This window comes from Cloeon dipterum, chromosome 4 (genome assembly GCF_949628265.1).
Source record: "Cloeon dipterum chromosome 4, ieCloDipt1.1, whole genome shotgun sequence".
NCBI lineage: Eukaryota > Metazoa > Arthropoda > Insecta > Ephemeroptera > Baetidae > Cloeon > Cloeon dipterum.
Genome location: NC_088789.1, coordinates 9,263,186 through 9,279,186, shown reverse-complemented (window position 1 = coordinate 9,279,186; position 16,001 = coordinate 9,263,186). Strand labels below are relative to the sequence as shown.

The 16,001-nt window shown below is 38.5% G+C and overlaps 3 protein-coding genes across 3 annotated transcripts; 2 read left to right on the top strand and 1 right to left on the bottom strand.

Annotated features, from left to right (window-relative positions):
- Positions 1 to 41: 41 nt before the first annotated feature.
- Positions 42 to 3,994, top strand: LOC135941658 (zinc finger CCCH domain-containing protein 18-like). Its single transcript, XM_065487270.1, has 11 exons — positions 42 to 253; positions 684 to 965; positions 1,017 to 1,201; positions 1,257 to 1,455; positions 1,510 to 1,682; positions 1,740 to 1,922; positions 1,993 to 2,109; positions 2,423 to 2,896; positions 2,948 to 3,087; positions 3,141 to 3,379; positions 3,673 to 3,994. Exons 2-11 carry the CDS (start codon positions 693 to 695, stop codon positions 3,766 to 3,768), a joined length of 2,079 nt encoding a protein of 692 aa, XP_065343342.1. The 5' UTR covers positions 42 to 253; positions 684 to 692; the 3' UTR covers positions 3,769 to 3,994.
- Positions 3,995 to 4,686: 692 nt separating this feature from the next.
- Positions 4,687 to 9,000, top strand: LOC135943999 (uncharacterized). Its single transcript, XM_065490669.1, has 4 exons — positions 4,687 to 4,929; positions 5,281 to 5,451; positions 5,750 to 6,064; positions 8,163 to 9,000. The coding sequence occupies exons 1-4, from the start codon at positions 4,903 to 4,905 to the stop codon at positions 8,679 to 8,681; spliced, it is 1,032 nt and encodes a 343-aa protein (XP_065346741.1). The 5' UTR covers positions 4,687 to 4,902; the 3' UTR covers positions 8,682 to 9,000.
- Positions 9,001 to 12,756: 3,756 nt separating this feature from the next.
- On the bottom strand, positions 12,757 to 14,509 carry LOC135943066 (acidic mammalian chitinase-like). Its single transcript, XM_065489464.1, has 9 exons — positions 14,421 to 14,509; positions 14,200 to 14,370; positions 14,034 to 14,134; positions 13,862 to 13,978; positions 13,556 to 13,689; positions 13,394 to 13,499; positions 13,157 to 13,342; positions 12,973 to 13,098; positions 12,757 to 12,909 (listed from the first exon to the last, which is right to left on the bottom strand). Exons 1-9 carry the CDS (start codon positions 14,470 to 14,472, stop codon positions 12,787 to 12,789), a joined length of 1,116 nt encoding a protein of 371 aa, XP_065345536.1. The 5' UTR covers positions 14,473 to 14,509; the 3' UTR covers positions 12,757 to 12,786.
- Positions 14,510 to 16,001: the final 1,492 nt, after the last annotated feature.

Genomic DNA, 16,001 nt, shown 5'->3' with positions numbered 1-16,001 from the left:
TGCCTTGCGCTGCCTGCTTCCAACTTTCAATTTCAAACTCTTCGTGAAATTTAGCGGCATGATCAAGCGTGTTCTCTGATTGGTCATTTGCTGAGCGTTCTCGAGATCGTTCAAGCTGCGATCGTGTTCACTCAGCCGCTTGCGCTTACCGATGGGACACGCCCACTTCTCTCGGCAGTGGGTTTTGCACATTTCCAACCTTATTGATTGTTTGTTGACAACTTTTCCGGCTGGAAATTGATCAAAATAATAGGTAATTATCAATCTTCAAAATATTCATTCAATTAGTAACTCACCTTTTAAACGTAGGCGCACTTGAAACAGGATTATTGCAGGGCTCAAAGTCGACTCTCGCAGCTTATTTCCAATATGACAGTCAAAACAAAGTTTAGTTAAAAGCATGACAACGCACACTGCAGAGTCTGCATTTATTTAATTCAATCATCTGTAAACAATTTCATGACAACGATTGCGTGTCATCTATGTGCACAGTTTTTACAGCGGGTAATTTGTGATTTCTTCCTTGAAATAAGTTTAAACCGGTTTTAGCAGCATTATACTGCTTACGATGAAATCTGTGTATTTAAGTTGAACTTTTCTTTTATAATAGTTCCTACAATTTTAATTTTTCATTAATAAGTTTTTGTACTTAAGCCTGTTTATGATGCTAACTAAAATTGCAGACATAAAAAATGGAATCTGAAGAAGCAAATCAAGAAATGTTTGATAATGAACTCGACTTTGAAGAAGAAGCAAAAGAAGAAAAGGGCGATGCTTCTGAAGAAGAGGATGTTTTCAGTGATGTTGAGACTAGTCAGATTCTTTTAGAGTGTGAGGAGGCGAAAATCGAATCCGCAGAAGGTTGCGATGATGGGGAGGAAGTTCATTGCGATATAGATAAGAAGGATGAAGTCTTTCAAGATGACACTGAACAAGTGAGCAGCAAAAGTGGAAGTGACGGAGAGGTGATATTTTCCAATATTATTCTCCTTTTATATTTGTTTTAAAATCATTAGATATCTGATACTGATGATGATAAATGCGAAAAGCCTAAGGGAAAACCTGAGGGAAAGGTAGGCGATGATAGAGAGGAGGGCGAGTGCTCAGACGGAGATGACCACGTTGAAATACCATCAAATCGACCCAGAGTACCATGCAGGTTTTTTAATCGAGGTTTCTGCAACTGGGGAATGAACTGCAAGTAATTTGTCCGCTTCACAGAGAGAATTTTTTCTGACCTCATACCTCTCCTGTAGGTTTATCCACGCAGGGTTCAATGACAAGGGCAACTATCGCATGTTTGAACCAATGAAGCATCCTGCAGCTATGTACAACAATGAAAACATTCATCCCATGAGAATGATGAGGCCACCAGCTCCAATTGCACCAAGGCCAGAGCCTGTAGAGACGAAGCAAGAGACTGCCTGGGAAAGAGGGCTTAGACACGCCAAAGAAGTATTTCACCAGTAGCAACAAATTTTAGCAGCTATAATCACTTAATTTTTACAGATGATGAAACAAGCACAGCAAAGAAAGGAGACTGATATTGATTTTGAGGACAAAAAGATGAACCTAAGCTTGGGCGAAGACGACATTTTGAAAGAAGATGTTTTGTACACCAGACCAGCAAGTCCACTGTTTTCAAGGAGTGATGGTGAAGATGAAGAAAACTTCCCAGTCCCGTAAGATTTTTCCCTAACATTGTTTGGGCTATTGAAACTATCAGCTTGCATTTGCAGTAGAATGAACATTAATATGATTATGGAACGACCCCCAATGCAGAGAAGAATGCCATATCAAGGTGCAAGAAATTTTAATGGCAGGGGTGGCGGCGGAGGTGGTCAACACTTTAGAAATGATTTCAACAATCAAGGATTCAAAGGCAGAGGGCGAGGTGTAGAACACTATGAAGAGAGGAAAAGGTAAAGTTGATTGCATTTTGGTTAAAAAAGATTTTTTTATTTGATTAAATTAATTGACATGTAATTCCAGGAATGCACCAGGTCCTGGTAGAGGGGACGAATGGTCAGACCCTTGGATGAGGAAACGCTCACCAAATAGAAGGAGGAAAGTATCATACTCATCTGGTTCTTCATATTCCTCTTCAAGGTACTAATTTTTTGTAAAGCATTGATGAACTTTACTCTAGTTCATATAACAGATAAATATAGTGGGCATGAGTTATGCAAAAGTTGAAGCTAAACTGATTATTGAACTTAACACCTATTTCTAACACAAAACTGGTTCTTCAATTTTATTTTAAACGAAACAATGTGCTAACTTTTCGAAGATAGACTTCAAACAGTAATTAAGCAGAATTATTTAAGTAATACATTATATGTTATTTAATTTTGGTATTTTATGAGCTGTTAACATGTTGAAAAGTATTGCGTGTATGTTGATTTCTATATTTATGTTTCAGTCGGAGCAGGAGTAGAAGTTATAGTAGTAGCAGTGGTTCTTCACGTAGCTCGTACTCTTCTTACTCCAGCAGGAGTCGAAGCAGACGTAGGTCTCGCTCCAGGTCTCGTTCTCGTCCTAGGCTGAGTCCAATCGCACGCAAGGAGGAGCTCTACGGCAAAGGAATGATGAACAAGCCATCTTCTGCAAATGTTAGGCCTCCAGCACGCGTGCCCGCGAAGGGACAAGCGGTGAAGCCACCAGTTGTTGCTCAAGCTCCCAAGGAAGAGCCTCTTCAAAAAGAGCCTAAAAAGCTTTTGGACTATAACCCGTCTTTCCAAAACCCGCCAGCGCCAGAGAAATCGGACACTATTCAACTCTCTGCTGAAAGTGGCAAAGAGAATAAGAAGATGACGATTTCGCCATTTGGAATTCAACAAGCCGCCCCCAAAACTCTTCCTGGAAACATGCTGAAAGAAGCTAAGAAAACCAAAAAGTGAGTTATTGATTATTATGTTAAAATTAGTACTTAATTTATTCCAATCAGGGCAACGAAAAAATCTAAAAAAATAAAGAAAAAGAAGGAATCAGATAGCGAGTCGGATAGTAGTTCATCTAGTTCTGCTTCTTCGTCTTCCTCCAGCTCTTCCTCTTCTAGTGATAGTGAAGAAGAAGCAAGGAAGAAATGTGAGCAAATCTTTTGACGAATTTAGCATTTTGTCTAATTGTGATTGTTTTAGTAAAAGCGAAGCGCAAAATTGTCATGGACGGACGAGAGGCTCTAGCTAACATAGTGAAAATATCAGCAATGGACGCCTTGCGAATGTCAGGACAGAAGCAGCAAATAAAACTTAAATTAAAACCCTCTGATGGATCGGCGCCTTCAAGCGAGCCGCTAGTTCCAATGCAAATGCCATTTGAGCCAGTGCCACTAGCCAGGAAGAGATCAACAGAAACATCAGAAAACGAAGCTCCCAAGGTATAACAATATAAATATATTATTCAACTTCCTTATTTGCCTGTTACATTACTGCTGCTGTTGCATTTTTCTATGGCAAGCCTTAACAATTATTTCTTTATCTGGAACCCTTAGATAATAATAAATTCTAATTATACTTAAGAAATATTTGAAAACTTTTCTTGATTGAACTATATTGATTTTGGCTGAAAAATCATGGAAACATTTTCAATAAGTGATATATTATATTTGTTAAGAAACTCAGGTATGCAGTATTGCTCTCACTCACATAATATGACAATATTTTTTTCCAGGCTAAAAAACCGACTAGCTCGAGACGCGAGGAACTGCTTAATCAACTCAAAGCCATCGAAGATGCGATCAAGAAAAAGAGATCAAAGCTGCATTAGCCTAAGACTCTTTTTTAAAATTGTACAAATTACCAATTTTTCTTAATGTAAGTGTGTATGCGAGCCATTGGAATGGTCTCTGATGCAGAGATACCATTTCCTCCACTATTGGGACAAAAATCTTGTATGTGCCTCTTGTTCCAAATCTTGTAGGACATGGAAATTAATAAATTTTCATGCAATGGACTTATTATGTAATTAAAAAAGCGTTTGATTTTTTACACAGCACAGTGTAATTTTGCTTTCAACTAGGTGAATTAAATATTCATTTATATAGCAAGAATAGACGCTTATGGGAGATCATCTCTGCAACATAAGTTCTTTTTTTATACCCAAGCCATCACTATGGGGTTGAAATATTATTTTTAATTTAGCAGTAGTGGAACAGGTTGTGATATCTGGAAATAAAATTCAGTAAATAAAGCAGAAATTACCGCTGGCGAAAATTTTGTCACAATCACAATCTCTGCTTCCTATAGAAGCTATATCCAAAGTATCAATGTGAAAGGCACTGACTTATAATGCACCTTTTTCCGCGTAAAATTTCAATATGCATTTTTGTTTGTGTTGCGAAAGAGTGGAAGCAGGATAGTTTGCCACCCGCATGGAACGACTGTTCTGCGGCACAGTTTCCCTCCCTCTGCCAGGCGCACGTTGAGTGGTATAATAATTGTTTTGTCATCATGCAGACACCCAAAAAAGGAGGTGTATGCATTTTTTACTTCCCATTTTTTTTAATAATAAAGGAACGTTTGTCGCAAAGCGCTCACACCGTCGCAGTAATCAGGCAATAAATCAAAAACAAACCTGCACGTATCAAAAGGTTTTCCCTAGACTGTGCTGCAAGAATGTCGTTGGTTAGTTGCAAATTATAATAAAACTCGTATGCAACCATATAAGCGCGGCACACAATGGCGAAAATTTCCACGCTGTAACGAAACGTCACAGCTGTGAGAATTTTTACATGCATGATAAGAGAATTTGCATTATTATATTCCTCTTGGTTAATTGGTCTTCTCAAGTGGGGGTGTCGCACACGCGCGAGTGCCCCAGGAATTTTCATCACGCTGCAAATTAGATTACTTTAGTTTAATTTTTGACTTGGAAGAAGCAGGTGTTTTCTCTGCAGGCGCCATGGCGTGGTATCAACACTTTAGCCTGGTAAGCCAGGGTTTTAATAGCAACGTGTGCACAGGTTTCACTTTTTAAATTGCATATCAAGTGATAAGCTTTTAACGCCAAATCATCAATAGCCCATAAAATTTTTCGAACGTGTCCAAGTAAGCTCTTTTCATACTTGCAAGCATATATTCATTAGCATGATCGTAAAAATTTCGCTGCTGAACTAAGTATTAAAAAGCTGTTGATGGTAAATTTCTTACATTTTGTCAGTATTTTTAAAATTGAATTCTAGGTAACTATTAAAAAGAAAGAACATTTCATTAAGACATTTCTCTTATCGATTGAGCCTGAATAATTACAAAATTAAGTGAAAGACTATTATTTTTGCAGCTTCTTGCCATTTCAATGTCAGTCTTCGCGATCGAAACCCCGATCCCTGAAAGATTTCTTCCTCCTCGTAATTTCAACCCTCATCCGATCACTGATGTTGACCGCTCTTCAAAAGAAGGAACGCTCCACGAATTGAACATCCCGGAGCCCGCAGACGTTTACGCACAATATGTAAGTTATATTTTTCCTCGATATTTAAGCACCATCCCTTTTTAACTGGAATTTAAATGAACGACGTTTTCTGTTTCCAATATTATCGATTATAGTGATGAAAATTGTAGATTTTTTACTGTTAACTGTTTTATCACAAAATTAAATCTAGACCATAGATTGAATTTGAATAAGATCGAAGCAAAAGCAGTGGAAAAATTTGCAATAGCTTAAGACACGGTTATAATTTGACGTCCATCACCTGCGTCCCTAATTCCAATGCAATGAGTGACACTTAAACCAATTAAAAAATGAACAGACACAGCGTCGACAGCCAGCATACAAAGATCAAGAGTTCCGACAATACGCCTCTGTGGACCAGCAGCTGGCTTACGAGGCCAATGTGCAGGCGTACGTGTCTGAGGCGGACAGACACCAAGAGTTTGACACGTCCGTCGGCCCTTACGAGTCGCCAACAGCTCACTACAACCACGGTCACGGCCAAACTTACCAACGCGAGCAATTCGGAGGCTCTTCCGAGAGTCCGGTGCGACACTTCACGCAGGTCACCCAGCACGGCAGCGGACTGTACACAAGCAGATCCATTACACATCGCACTGACCACTTCTCTAAGGTAAGTTTCCGTTAATTTTCCTTTGACCCAGAAGTCCGTGTTATACATTTTTGTTTGATTTTAAAAGAGATAAGAAGTGAAAGATATTTGTTGCATTAAATGCAAATTTTGGAAACATATAGATTCATTCAAGTCAAATAATCTTTATTTTCCAATTAATCAAACGGTCAGGTATAAAAAAGAGAGGCATAATAAAAATAACAGGTCTATTATAGATATAAATTTCGGCGAACATCATAATATTTAACTGTCCCATCTGGACCGAGTATATTTATGAAGTTGAGATAAAAATCAAACTCCTTGGAGGAGGCTGTTTCTGTTTAATTTTATTATTGGTTATCTTATTTTGCAAGGCAATAATTTTACAATTAACAGAGATGCAAACTAAAATTATTTTTGATGAACTTAGAAAGTCCAATTAATTGCAACTCCTTCGATCAACCACCATGAGAAGATATTTCATTAAAATACAAGGTACACAAACATGAACTTTTAAAAGCTCTCTCAGGGGGATTTAATTAAAAGTTGCGGGATCTTAATTAGAATTCTTGTCAAGTGAACGAGAAGTGAAGCTCTCTTGAATTAAATTACAAGTGCAGCTTCCAGAATGGAGTTGTGCTCAAGAATCTTATCAAGTGCGCAGTGTAAATTAAAATCTAGATAGCCTCTTTAAAAAGAAAGTTTGGCGTGGATGTACAGCAAAACATGTATTCACACACGTATTTAATATAAGAGTGTTGGTTTGCAGATGATGAAAGCCAAACAGCCGCTAGCCAAAATTATTGGGTGTGATCAATTTATTGATACACTGGTCATTTTTATAATTTAGCGTAGAAGCGTAGACACCATTTTAATAAATAACTTCCGCGTTATCACTTGCAATGTTAAAAAAAGCTATTTATTTTCATTTAAATTTATTTTCATTTAAATATTTTGCTGTTTTCCTATATATTTTAATATAAACAAAAAAACAACAAAATTTCTTTCAGAAAAAAATGAAAAGCTAGTTTGCATCTCAAATGAGGATATGAGTGTTTGCTTAAGACCTGCAGAATGGGAAGAAATCAGCACTTTCATTTAAGTGCGTCCATTCACTTTGGCTCCATTTTCAGAGATGAATTAAAAGAGAACGATTAGAGCTTCTCTGCACTAATTGGCCTTCTGTTCGCACCATCGCAAATTAACATAATGAAGAGCCCTAGTACGTGCGTGCATTTAAATAGACGGTTACGCTTAAAATTCTCACACAATTTTCCCATTCGTCATCGCTAATTGTCGAGCGGATTTTTTCCTTTCCTTGCAAACTGATGAATGCTCATGAGAGTGGCCACAGTCCAAAGCAGCATTATTTTTAGAAGTTTGTGCAGCGCAGTGGGAAATTATAATTCCGTCGAATGCATTCTCCAGATTTTGATCTTCCTGAGCGCTCTACTCACGCACTCGGCGCTTTTTTTTGTCCAGGTTGCGTTTCAGTGAAAAGGAAAGTTGAGGTGAGAAACCAAATGACTCAGTTTATGCAAAGAGTGAATTACTTAATTGTCACTCACAAGGAAGCACTCGCTTTAAACACACGAATTTGTGTGTTGAGCATAATTGCCTAGTTAAATAATGTAATATGTAATATTTTTTGCACTTTAAAGTGCTACAGTTTTTTCAAAAGTTAAGTGCTACACAATTAGTGTAATTCACAACAAGCTATGAGGAGAAATGAGGTAGTTGCAGTTGTTGTGTTAATTTGTTGAAATTTCATATTTAAGGTGATTGTAAGAGTTCATTGCTCTTCCGCAAATTATTCGCAACACAGCCCATGGAATGTTAACCACGTGGTTTTGGTATGACTATCCTTGATTAGCTATGCTCAAAGGCATTTTAAAATTTGTTTGTCATAATTTTGTATAACATCTCTTCGCTGATCCTGACGTTTTGGAGTGCAATAGTTTGCAGATGAAATTTGATTATCTGGTTTCTTCGGAGATTTGGATAGTTTAAAACTTTATATATTGTTACAATCCGTGAGTTTTTTTGAAGCCTTAGTTAGAAGAGTTTTGGGATTTGTAGCAAGAAGTGTATAATCAAAAAGTTCATTTTTTGTTGACAGAAACCGTACTCGTTCGCCTACTCGGTGCTGGATGACGCGAGTGGCGACGACTTTTCGCACTCTCAGGCACACAACGGGCACGCGACGCAGGGCGAATATCGCGTCAAGCTGCCGGATGGCCGCACCCAGGTGGTCCGCTACACCGCCGACAACGGCGGCTACCACGCCGACGTCGCCTACGAGGAGGAGGAGGAGCAGGTACAACAACAACAGCAGCAGGTGCACCCCCAGCCCCTGGTGGACGCGGCGTACGGACCGTCGGCCGCCTTCGAGCCGTACCACCTGCTGGCGGCGCGACAGGCGACCCACGCGACCCCGTCACCTTTTGCCGCCGCCTATCCTGTCGTTAAGAACGCATTTTACGGCGGCGAATCGGCGGCTGAGGTGATTCCTGGTCAGCACTTGGCAAAGGCCACCACTTCAGACATCCAGCCGGCGCAGTTAGCGTTTGAGCAACACCTCGTCTATAAACGCAGCCACCAGAGGCGCAAGAAAGGCAGGCGAACGCACAGGGCTTGAGACTTCCTTACGGTGACTTTTTTCGCTGAGTAACATCCAAGACAGCTTTGAACTTTTCATAAATCTTTTCTCGATGTTCTTTAAGACGTGTTTCCTCAACTTTTTTTAAACATTCTTTACTCATTTTCTCGTGCAATTCTGTTGAGCAAACTCAATTTTGTTGTTAATGGTTTGACGTAAGCTTTTATGATCAGACCGTTGTTAAAGTTTTAACATAGTTTTAAACATCTCATCCACCCTTCCTGTTATCATTAATTTAATATTTAGGTTAATTTTAGCTAACTGAAAATGAGACAATATATACAAAGTAGGCTGTGAACTGCTTCTTTTCACTTTTGAACGTCGTCCCAAATCACATTACTGCACTATTGATATTAACTAAATTTGGTATACAAAAAGCATGACAATGTGCTTGCTCGAGGATTGCCCTAAATATACAGCTCTCTCGTCTGCGGTACACAAACAAAGGTTTTTGACAATTGCAGCTGTAAAATTGGGTCGTTTTGAAACTTCAATCTCATGAGAGACCTTGCACGTCGCCGAGAGTAACAAAACGACCGCATCAAAATAATTATGCATACATTTTGCCGAATTTCAGATTGTGAATGAGTGTGAGGTTCGCTATTCGCACCCAGCAGTCAATTTTCGCAACAGCAATCTCATTGTACGTGCGCCATAGAGTGCTAATACATATCTTTGCATGGGAACCTTATTTGCATAAAAATATTATAAAAAGAAACCCTCTCTGACAAGCGTGTTCATATTTTCGCGTGCCTTGTGAAAGAAATGAATAGTTTTGGAACGGCGATTGTCCCTCAAAATGTTTGCATTTTAGAGGTGCTAACGATTTTGAACCAAGTCAAAAGTTTAAATAGCCTTTTCGCAGATGATTCAGGTAAATAATTCGGAAAGATGTGGAAAGCCCTAAATTGGTGGCGTCTTCCAATTGGTTTGTACGCTAAAAACCATTGGTGTATTTTTGCGTATTGCAAAATTGGCTAACCCTGTTCAGCATTGCAGGAAGCATCACGATCATTGTCTTCTTTCACTTTCCTCATTACTTATTTAATTGACTTTTTATTACGCGTGCATCCTATCAAGCCGTTCCGTGCACTTTTATTTCTTTAATTTCTCTTTCCTCACATGTGCTCTCCAATCACAGAAGTGTGGCGTATTCAAATTGAGCAAGTGCGACCGTGGATTGCGTGCGCCTTTGTTGCCTCGGGAAAAAATCATATTTCCAAATTGAACTGCCACAATACATTCTTGGTTCCCGTGAACAATGCAATCGATTCCCGCCATGATGAATTATTTCGTCGCTAAAGGCTCCTCATCAATTGGCAGCCCAGAGAGACAACATGATGAAAATTGCATTGAATTTCTCTCTTTCTACCGCTGACGTGTTTGCAAATTATGTGGCAATTTATCAAGAGACTCATTATATTTTGAGTTAAGCGAATGCAAATACGGCGCCACTTCCTTAAACGGACAACCAAAATCATTATCGCGCTGGATCAGTGAATTTAGCTTTACGCTTTGCCTTTAAAATAATGTTTCGAGTTTGATTTTAAAGAGTAAAATAAACTTGAACCCCTTGAACCTGATCTGTTAGGAAAAATCAGAGGTAACGTCTTACTAACACGATGAGTGTTTTAAGATTTAATTTTAAATATTAATTAAATATTTTTTAAATTAATTTTTTGCTACTAAATCATTGAGTATTGCTAAATCACACCTTTATGCTAACGAGTTGACCATTTTTTTAGTTTTAGAAACGGCGATGAAAATATTTTCTCTCTGCACTAAAACAGACTACGGTCAGAATAATTAGCGCAATGAGGGTTTGCGTCACGCTGAAAAGGATCCATTGCAATCAACGAGCTGAGAAGGAGAGGCAGACCAGCAGGTTAATCGAGAAATCGGACGCCAAAATTGCCGGTGTGCTCTTTTAACCTCTTGAATTGAAAGAATGCTGCAGCACGAGCGGAGCTGAGGTAACAGCGAATTTTTATGTGATAAAAATACCGCGAGGAAAAGAGATGGCATCATTATGCGCGCGACAACCAGAGGAAAGTGATGTGAAAATTTATTCAGCAGTTATCTAACAGCAGGTAGTGTGTGTGTTCCTTGTTGTTTTTATATATGGATTTTTTCGCGCGCTCACACGTGGGTGACGCAACGGCACAGAGACGGCTTTTTTCTCAAAAATGATAATAATAAACGTCGCTTTTCACACGTTGAATGAAAGAGAAGACGAACATACGACGCTGGTACTGTACAACGTACTTCACTCGAGGCGCGTTTAATTAGACAGCAGCCGCGCGAGGTTCAGCAAATCGTGCTTCTGATCTTTTTTCTCACACGCTGAGCCGCCGTGAAATGGATTGTTCCAAACTTATCTGAACGAGTTTTGACAGCTGAGCGTGTGTAATTTGTCGCGAATAAAAATAGTGTGGATCTATTGTTTAGAAGCGTGATATGGTTCGTATTTCCTGATTACTCAATATGGGTGCAAAATTAAAACCAGTTTAGGTTTGTGCCTTTCCAAAATTGATTCAAAAATTAAGTGGATAAAAAAGATAAGAAAATCAAACATTTAACTGGTCTATTCTTGTTATTTAACGGAAAGAAATCAATGCGTAATATATTATTATAGAATTAGAAATTCTGTGAAAAAAAACAATTTTCTCGTTAAAAGCTTGAGGACATTTTTAGTGGAAATTCACTCATTTACGTCTCAACTGCGCTGCAAAACAAAATTAATCGTTTTTACAACGCTTGCGCGTTTTAATATACATCCTGACGGGTATTTTGCAAACAGTTATGGGGAAGTGATGATCGCGTGGGCTTAAATTGAGCAGCATTAAACAGAGAAAGCATTTACTCTCGTCTTTAAGTAAACATATGCCGGAGCGGAGGCTGCGGACAAGCGACATTAATCTTCAAACATTGGGTAAAAAAGCCGCTTTTATGTGCAAAATACTCGCATGCTAAAACAAATAAATCCACTTAATGCACACATTGCTGCGAAATTTATCTGGACATCTGTTGGAAAATTTAGTTAAGGCTGTTGAAGTAAGAAAAATTCACGCAATTTGCGTAAAGAATGCTTTACGGTGGAATTTGGTTTATGTTAATTTTCTCTTTTATTTTCATTAGTTCGTTAGTCTACTGTGCACCATAAACGGTGGTTTATAGCCAAGAGTCCTTGACTGCTATGCAGACCAACCTTCAGTTCGACGCATCTGCGTTTTTATGCCTTTAATCTGGCAAGCAAACGCACTGAGAGAACCATTAGAATGTCAAAACAGCAATTATTAAGCTCCCATTTGAATGAGAGGAAGTGGCTTGATTAGCATATCCCAGCGCGACTTGGTGAAAAAATGAAAACGCACAGTAGCCGCTCGCGTGGAGCAACATCCTCGTTCGTGTAGTAATTACGACTCACCTGCTGTTCTCCTTCATCTCCGAAAAAATGCCGCGCGCGAAACAATGCGAAGATGCGGGTTTCGCAATTTGTTCGCCCGCCGATAATAGCCCTGCGATTACAGTTTTAGGTCGAACCGCGCCGCACCAGAAGGTCTGCGTGCGCGGATTTTGCAAAATGGTGCAATACAAAAGCAATGACACGATTAACCTTTCTAATGGCGACGATAGCATCAGGTGCTCTAATTACTCTCAAAGTATATATATGATGCCGTATGTACGTCTACACAATAGCAGCCGCCAAAAATAAGTACCTGCAATACCTTTTGTATGTAAACCACTCTTTTGTTTTCGAAGCTAAAAATTCAGGGTGGTATGTATATTTTAAATCTGAATTTTGATTGTGCCTGGTTGGTGTAGCTTTTTTTAAAGTTAATGTAGCAAAGAAATCCGAAGGTTCGGAAAAGTAGCTTCGTACGTGGTTGGGAAATTCGGATATTTTCGATCGCATGTGTCTCAGCCTTTGAATAATTAATATATAATTTTATACATCAGCCATTTTTACGAAGAACAGTTAACGGAACTTAAAATAAATTTATTATAGTATTTTTAATATTTTAAGACAAATGAAAACCACTTGATTGTTTTAAGTCATGAGCTTCGCGCACTCAAAATTCATTTACAGGTTCTTAAACAACAATGTCAGGACAGGATATTTGCCCTTTTTGCAGTAAAGACCGTTGTAGTCGTCACCGCCGATCTCCCAAACCATCGCACCACCCAGCTTCTTCGCATATTTTGCCTGAAAGAAACGTTGAAAACGTGACACCTTAGTAAAATTTTGACTTCGAACACAGTCCCCTACTTTGGCGATATAGTTGTTATAGCTGTCGAATGAAATCCACTGGTCGTCTTTGTAAGCGTAAGATGCCTGGAGCGAGCTGTTGTCCACTGTTACCCAGCCACTCGTCGCGTCAAAATACGAGCAATACTGCAGAAAATTGCCAATTGAAAAGAAGCACATTCCTTTAAAGATAAGCTCAACCTGCCTCAAGAAAATTTAGCGTTCCTTCACTCTCAGAGATCGTTCCAGCGCTGCCTGCACCATCGACGGAATCTCCCAATCCATGGGCTGATGAATCCGTGAGCGTGTAAGATTTTGCGTAGAGAGGGATTCCAACGACCATTTTCGCGACTGGCACGCCATTTTTCTTCCAGTATTTTACCGTTGAATCCTATTTCAGGCTTCAGCTCAATATGCAATTCAACTTAATTTTTTCCATTACCACTGAAGAACCGACTGTTTTGTTGTAAAGTTGTGCATTAAATCCGGTTTCACCGTCTTCAAAAGAGTGAAAATCATAGGACATCACATGTACCCAATCTAATGATCTTTAATTCCGGATTTACATAAGCAAAAAATATTTTCTGCGCAGTTAAATTCATACTTGATCAATTTTTTCATATCATATCCCAATACTGCAACCTCTGGGTCTGCAGTCACAGCCGCAGTCAAAAGACGTTTAGGTTTCATCTTTGAAAAACGTTTTTTCAGAGCAGTCACAAAAGTAACAAAGTTAGCCTGGAAATAAAACCGTTGAGAATATCTAAAGAAATTATGACTCTAAGAGAAGCTTTAAAACTGTGCAAAACTTGAAACTGTCATAATTTAAGTGTTGTTCGTCTAGTGCGTTTAAAATGTTCGTGTCACACAAGAAAAATATCTCAAGAAAGCCAGGAGATCGTCTCATTACCCTATCATCCTCGCCTGGAAACTCCCAGTCTAGATCTACGCCATCGAATGGGTACACAGTTAAGAATTCCACGATTGAATTTATTGTTGTATTAATTAATTCTGGATCCGATAGGAGCTGCAAGTTATAGAATTAATCTTTTAAACATTAATATAATTTTGAGTATTATTACGTCAGCAAATATACTTGGATCGAAAGAGCCACCTCCAATTGCAATCATCACCTTCAAATTTTTGTTTATTTTCTTAAGGGCCAAGGTTTTATTGAATCCATCTTTAAGTACAAAATTTTCTTTTTGAAAGAAGATCTTTTATAGCTAAGAATGACAAATAATATACCTAGTTCTTCATCCACAGAGGAGTCCAGTATTTCAACTGAACCATCATAGCCCAGTCCAAGAAAGGAGTAAATCACGTGGGTGCATAGTTTCACTGGCATATTCTCAATGGAAAACTCATCGGAACCATCTCTGTGCGCATTCCAAGAGCCATAATAACAAATGAGTCTCTCTAAACAAATAGATAAAACAATCAGAATACAAATTAACTTTAGCCTATACTTGCTAAACAAGTTTGCAGTAGGACCGTCAATACCAGCCAATACAAATTCATCCTTTCTAGAGGTTTTTGTTTTTTGTCGAGTGCCTTTTGGAAATCAAGCACGTACTAATTTAACAGTTGAATACACGGCAAAAGTGTTATCTTAGTTGAAAAGGCCAAAAACGGAGGTACGTCATATTATATTTTGATAAGAGGAGGACAAACGGAAGACAGTATGAAAAAAATGGAAAGAGTGCGATGGTGTAAAAAAGGAAGAGGAAATTTGAACTGTTGAACTGTGTTGAATTTGTCTGTTTTAGTTTGATGATAGTTTCCACTTTTCAAACTTCCTTAGAAGGTGTAATAAGTAACAAATAAATTTTTAACATCAATCCATTGAATAAATTGAATCATGACAAGGCAATTTGCATTGATTTTTATGCATCTCAGAGGCAATTATATTGTGCTTCAATTTTTCTACCTTTTGAGGTGAAAAGCGTGTATTCATCATGAGTACTGCAATTTTGAGGAAATTGCGACGACCTTGCGAACGGAGTGCACTCATTTGACGAACGATCCTGTTCCACGTCACAACACCGCACCTGATCCTGACAAAGGGAAAGTGCTGAAGATCACATCAGCGGCGCAACATGGCCCAAAAAGAATGCACACATTATGAGATGTGTGCAGGCAAGGAAAGGACGAGCAAAATATCGCTGGCATACAGATTTGATACGGTGTTGCGGTCGAGAAGAGAGCATCTATTACGAAACAAAGATAAACGCCGCGGCATGTACAAGAAAAGGGTTTATATGTATGTGTAACAATAGAAACAGCACGAGAGAAACGGAATCTCGCACACAACGCATTGTCTGCAAAAAGAAAAAAGTTCTGACAAATGTACTTGACGCGTGCAGGTACACTAAAATTGCGAATTTTTGAATTATTTTTTTATTTTGAAGCCCAAATTTTATGCATTCGAACTTTTGATTTTATCAAATAATGGATTTTCTTTCAGTCGTCAACAGTTTCGCTTTGCTATAGAAGTATCTCCGTGCTCTTTTAAATAAGTTTAGAATTTATTTTTGGATGCATTTAGCTTCCTACGCTGTGGGAGACGCTTAGTAAAACCGATAAAATTAGCTTTTTAACATTTTCGTTCACTCTCATGTTTTATTTGAAAATAGCGAAAATAGGTATTTTGTTTATATATTGATGCTAACCACCAATATATGCTAGTAATTGGACAAAATGTATTTATTTCTTTTTAACCTCTGCTCAGCACCTCTCTTGGGCTATGAGCTCACTGGGTCCCAATAGCACCACCGAGCGGATAGCCAACGGGCTGACAAGTTGAACATTTCAATAAGAGTAAATAACAAACACCTAGAGCCAATCTCTTCAGATCCACTGGTAGAACTCCTGGAGAACTCTCAACTGTTTCCTTCCTAACGAATATAACGTTAAATTACTTGAAACAATTGTTCATGGATCAGAACTTATTTATTTAATATCATACTACCTAATCCAATGATAGGAATGAATATTTTTATTGTGCAGCGGCGAATTTCCTGACAATTTATTGTAACTTTAAAGCTGCA

What these genes read in the sequence shown, in the direction of transcription:
- LOC135943066 (XM_065489464.1), bottom strand. Translation starts at nt 14,472, where the DNA reads ATGAATTTGTATTGGCTGGTATTGACGGTCCTACTGCAAACTTGTTTA. An exon ending in GATATGAAAAAATTGATCAA is followed by an intron (nt 13,500 to 13,555) that starts GTATGAATTTAA and finishes CCGGAATTAAAG; the next exon opens with ATCATTAGATTGGGTACATG. An exon ending in GAACGCTAAATTTTCTTGAG is followed by an intron (nt 13,099 to 13,156) that starts GCAGGTTGAGCT and finishes AATTTTCTGCAG; the next exon opens with TATTGCTCGTATTTTGACGC.
- LOC135941658 (XM_065487270.1), top strand. Translation starts at nt 693, where the DNA reads ATGGAATCTGAAGAAGCAAATCAAGAAATGTTTGATAATGAACTCGAC. An exon ending in GGCTTAGACACGCCAAAGAA is followed by an intron (nt 1,456 to 1,509) that starts GTATTTCACCAG and finishes TAATTTTTACAG; the next exon opens with ATGATGAAACAAGCACAGCA. An exon ending in TCTTCATATTCCTCTTCAAG is followed by an intron (nt 2,110 to 2,422) that starts GTACTAATTTTT and finishes TTTATGTTTCAG; the next exon opens with TCGGAGCAGGAGTAGAAGTT.
- LOC135943999 (XM_065490669.1), top strand. Translation starts at nt 4,903, where the DNA reads ATGGCGTGGTATCAACACTTTAGCCTG. An exon ending in GGTATCAACACTTTAGCCTG is followed by an intron (nt 4,930 to 5,280) that starts GTAAGCCAGGGT and finishes TTATTTTTGCAG; the next exon opens with CTTCTTGCCATTTCAATGTC. An exon ending in GCACTGACCACTTCTCTAAG is followed by an intron (nt 6,065 to 8,162) that starts GTAAGTTTCCGT and finishes TTTTGTTGACAG; the next exon opens with AAACCGTACTCGTTCGCCTA.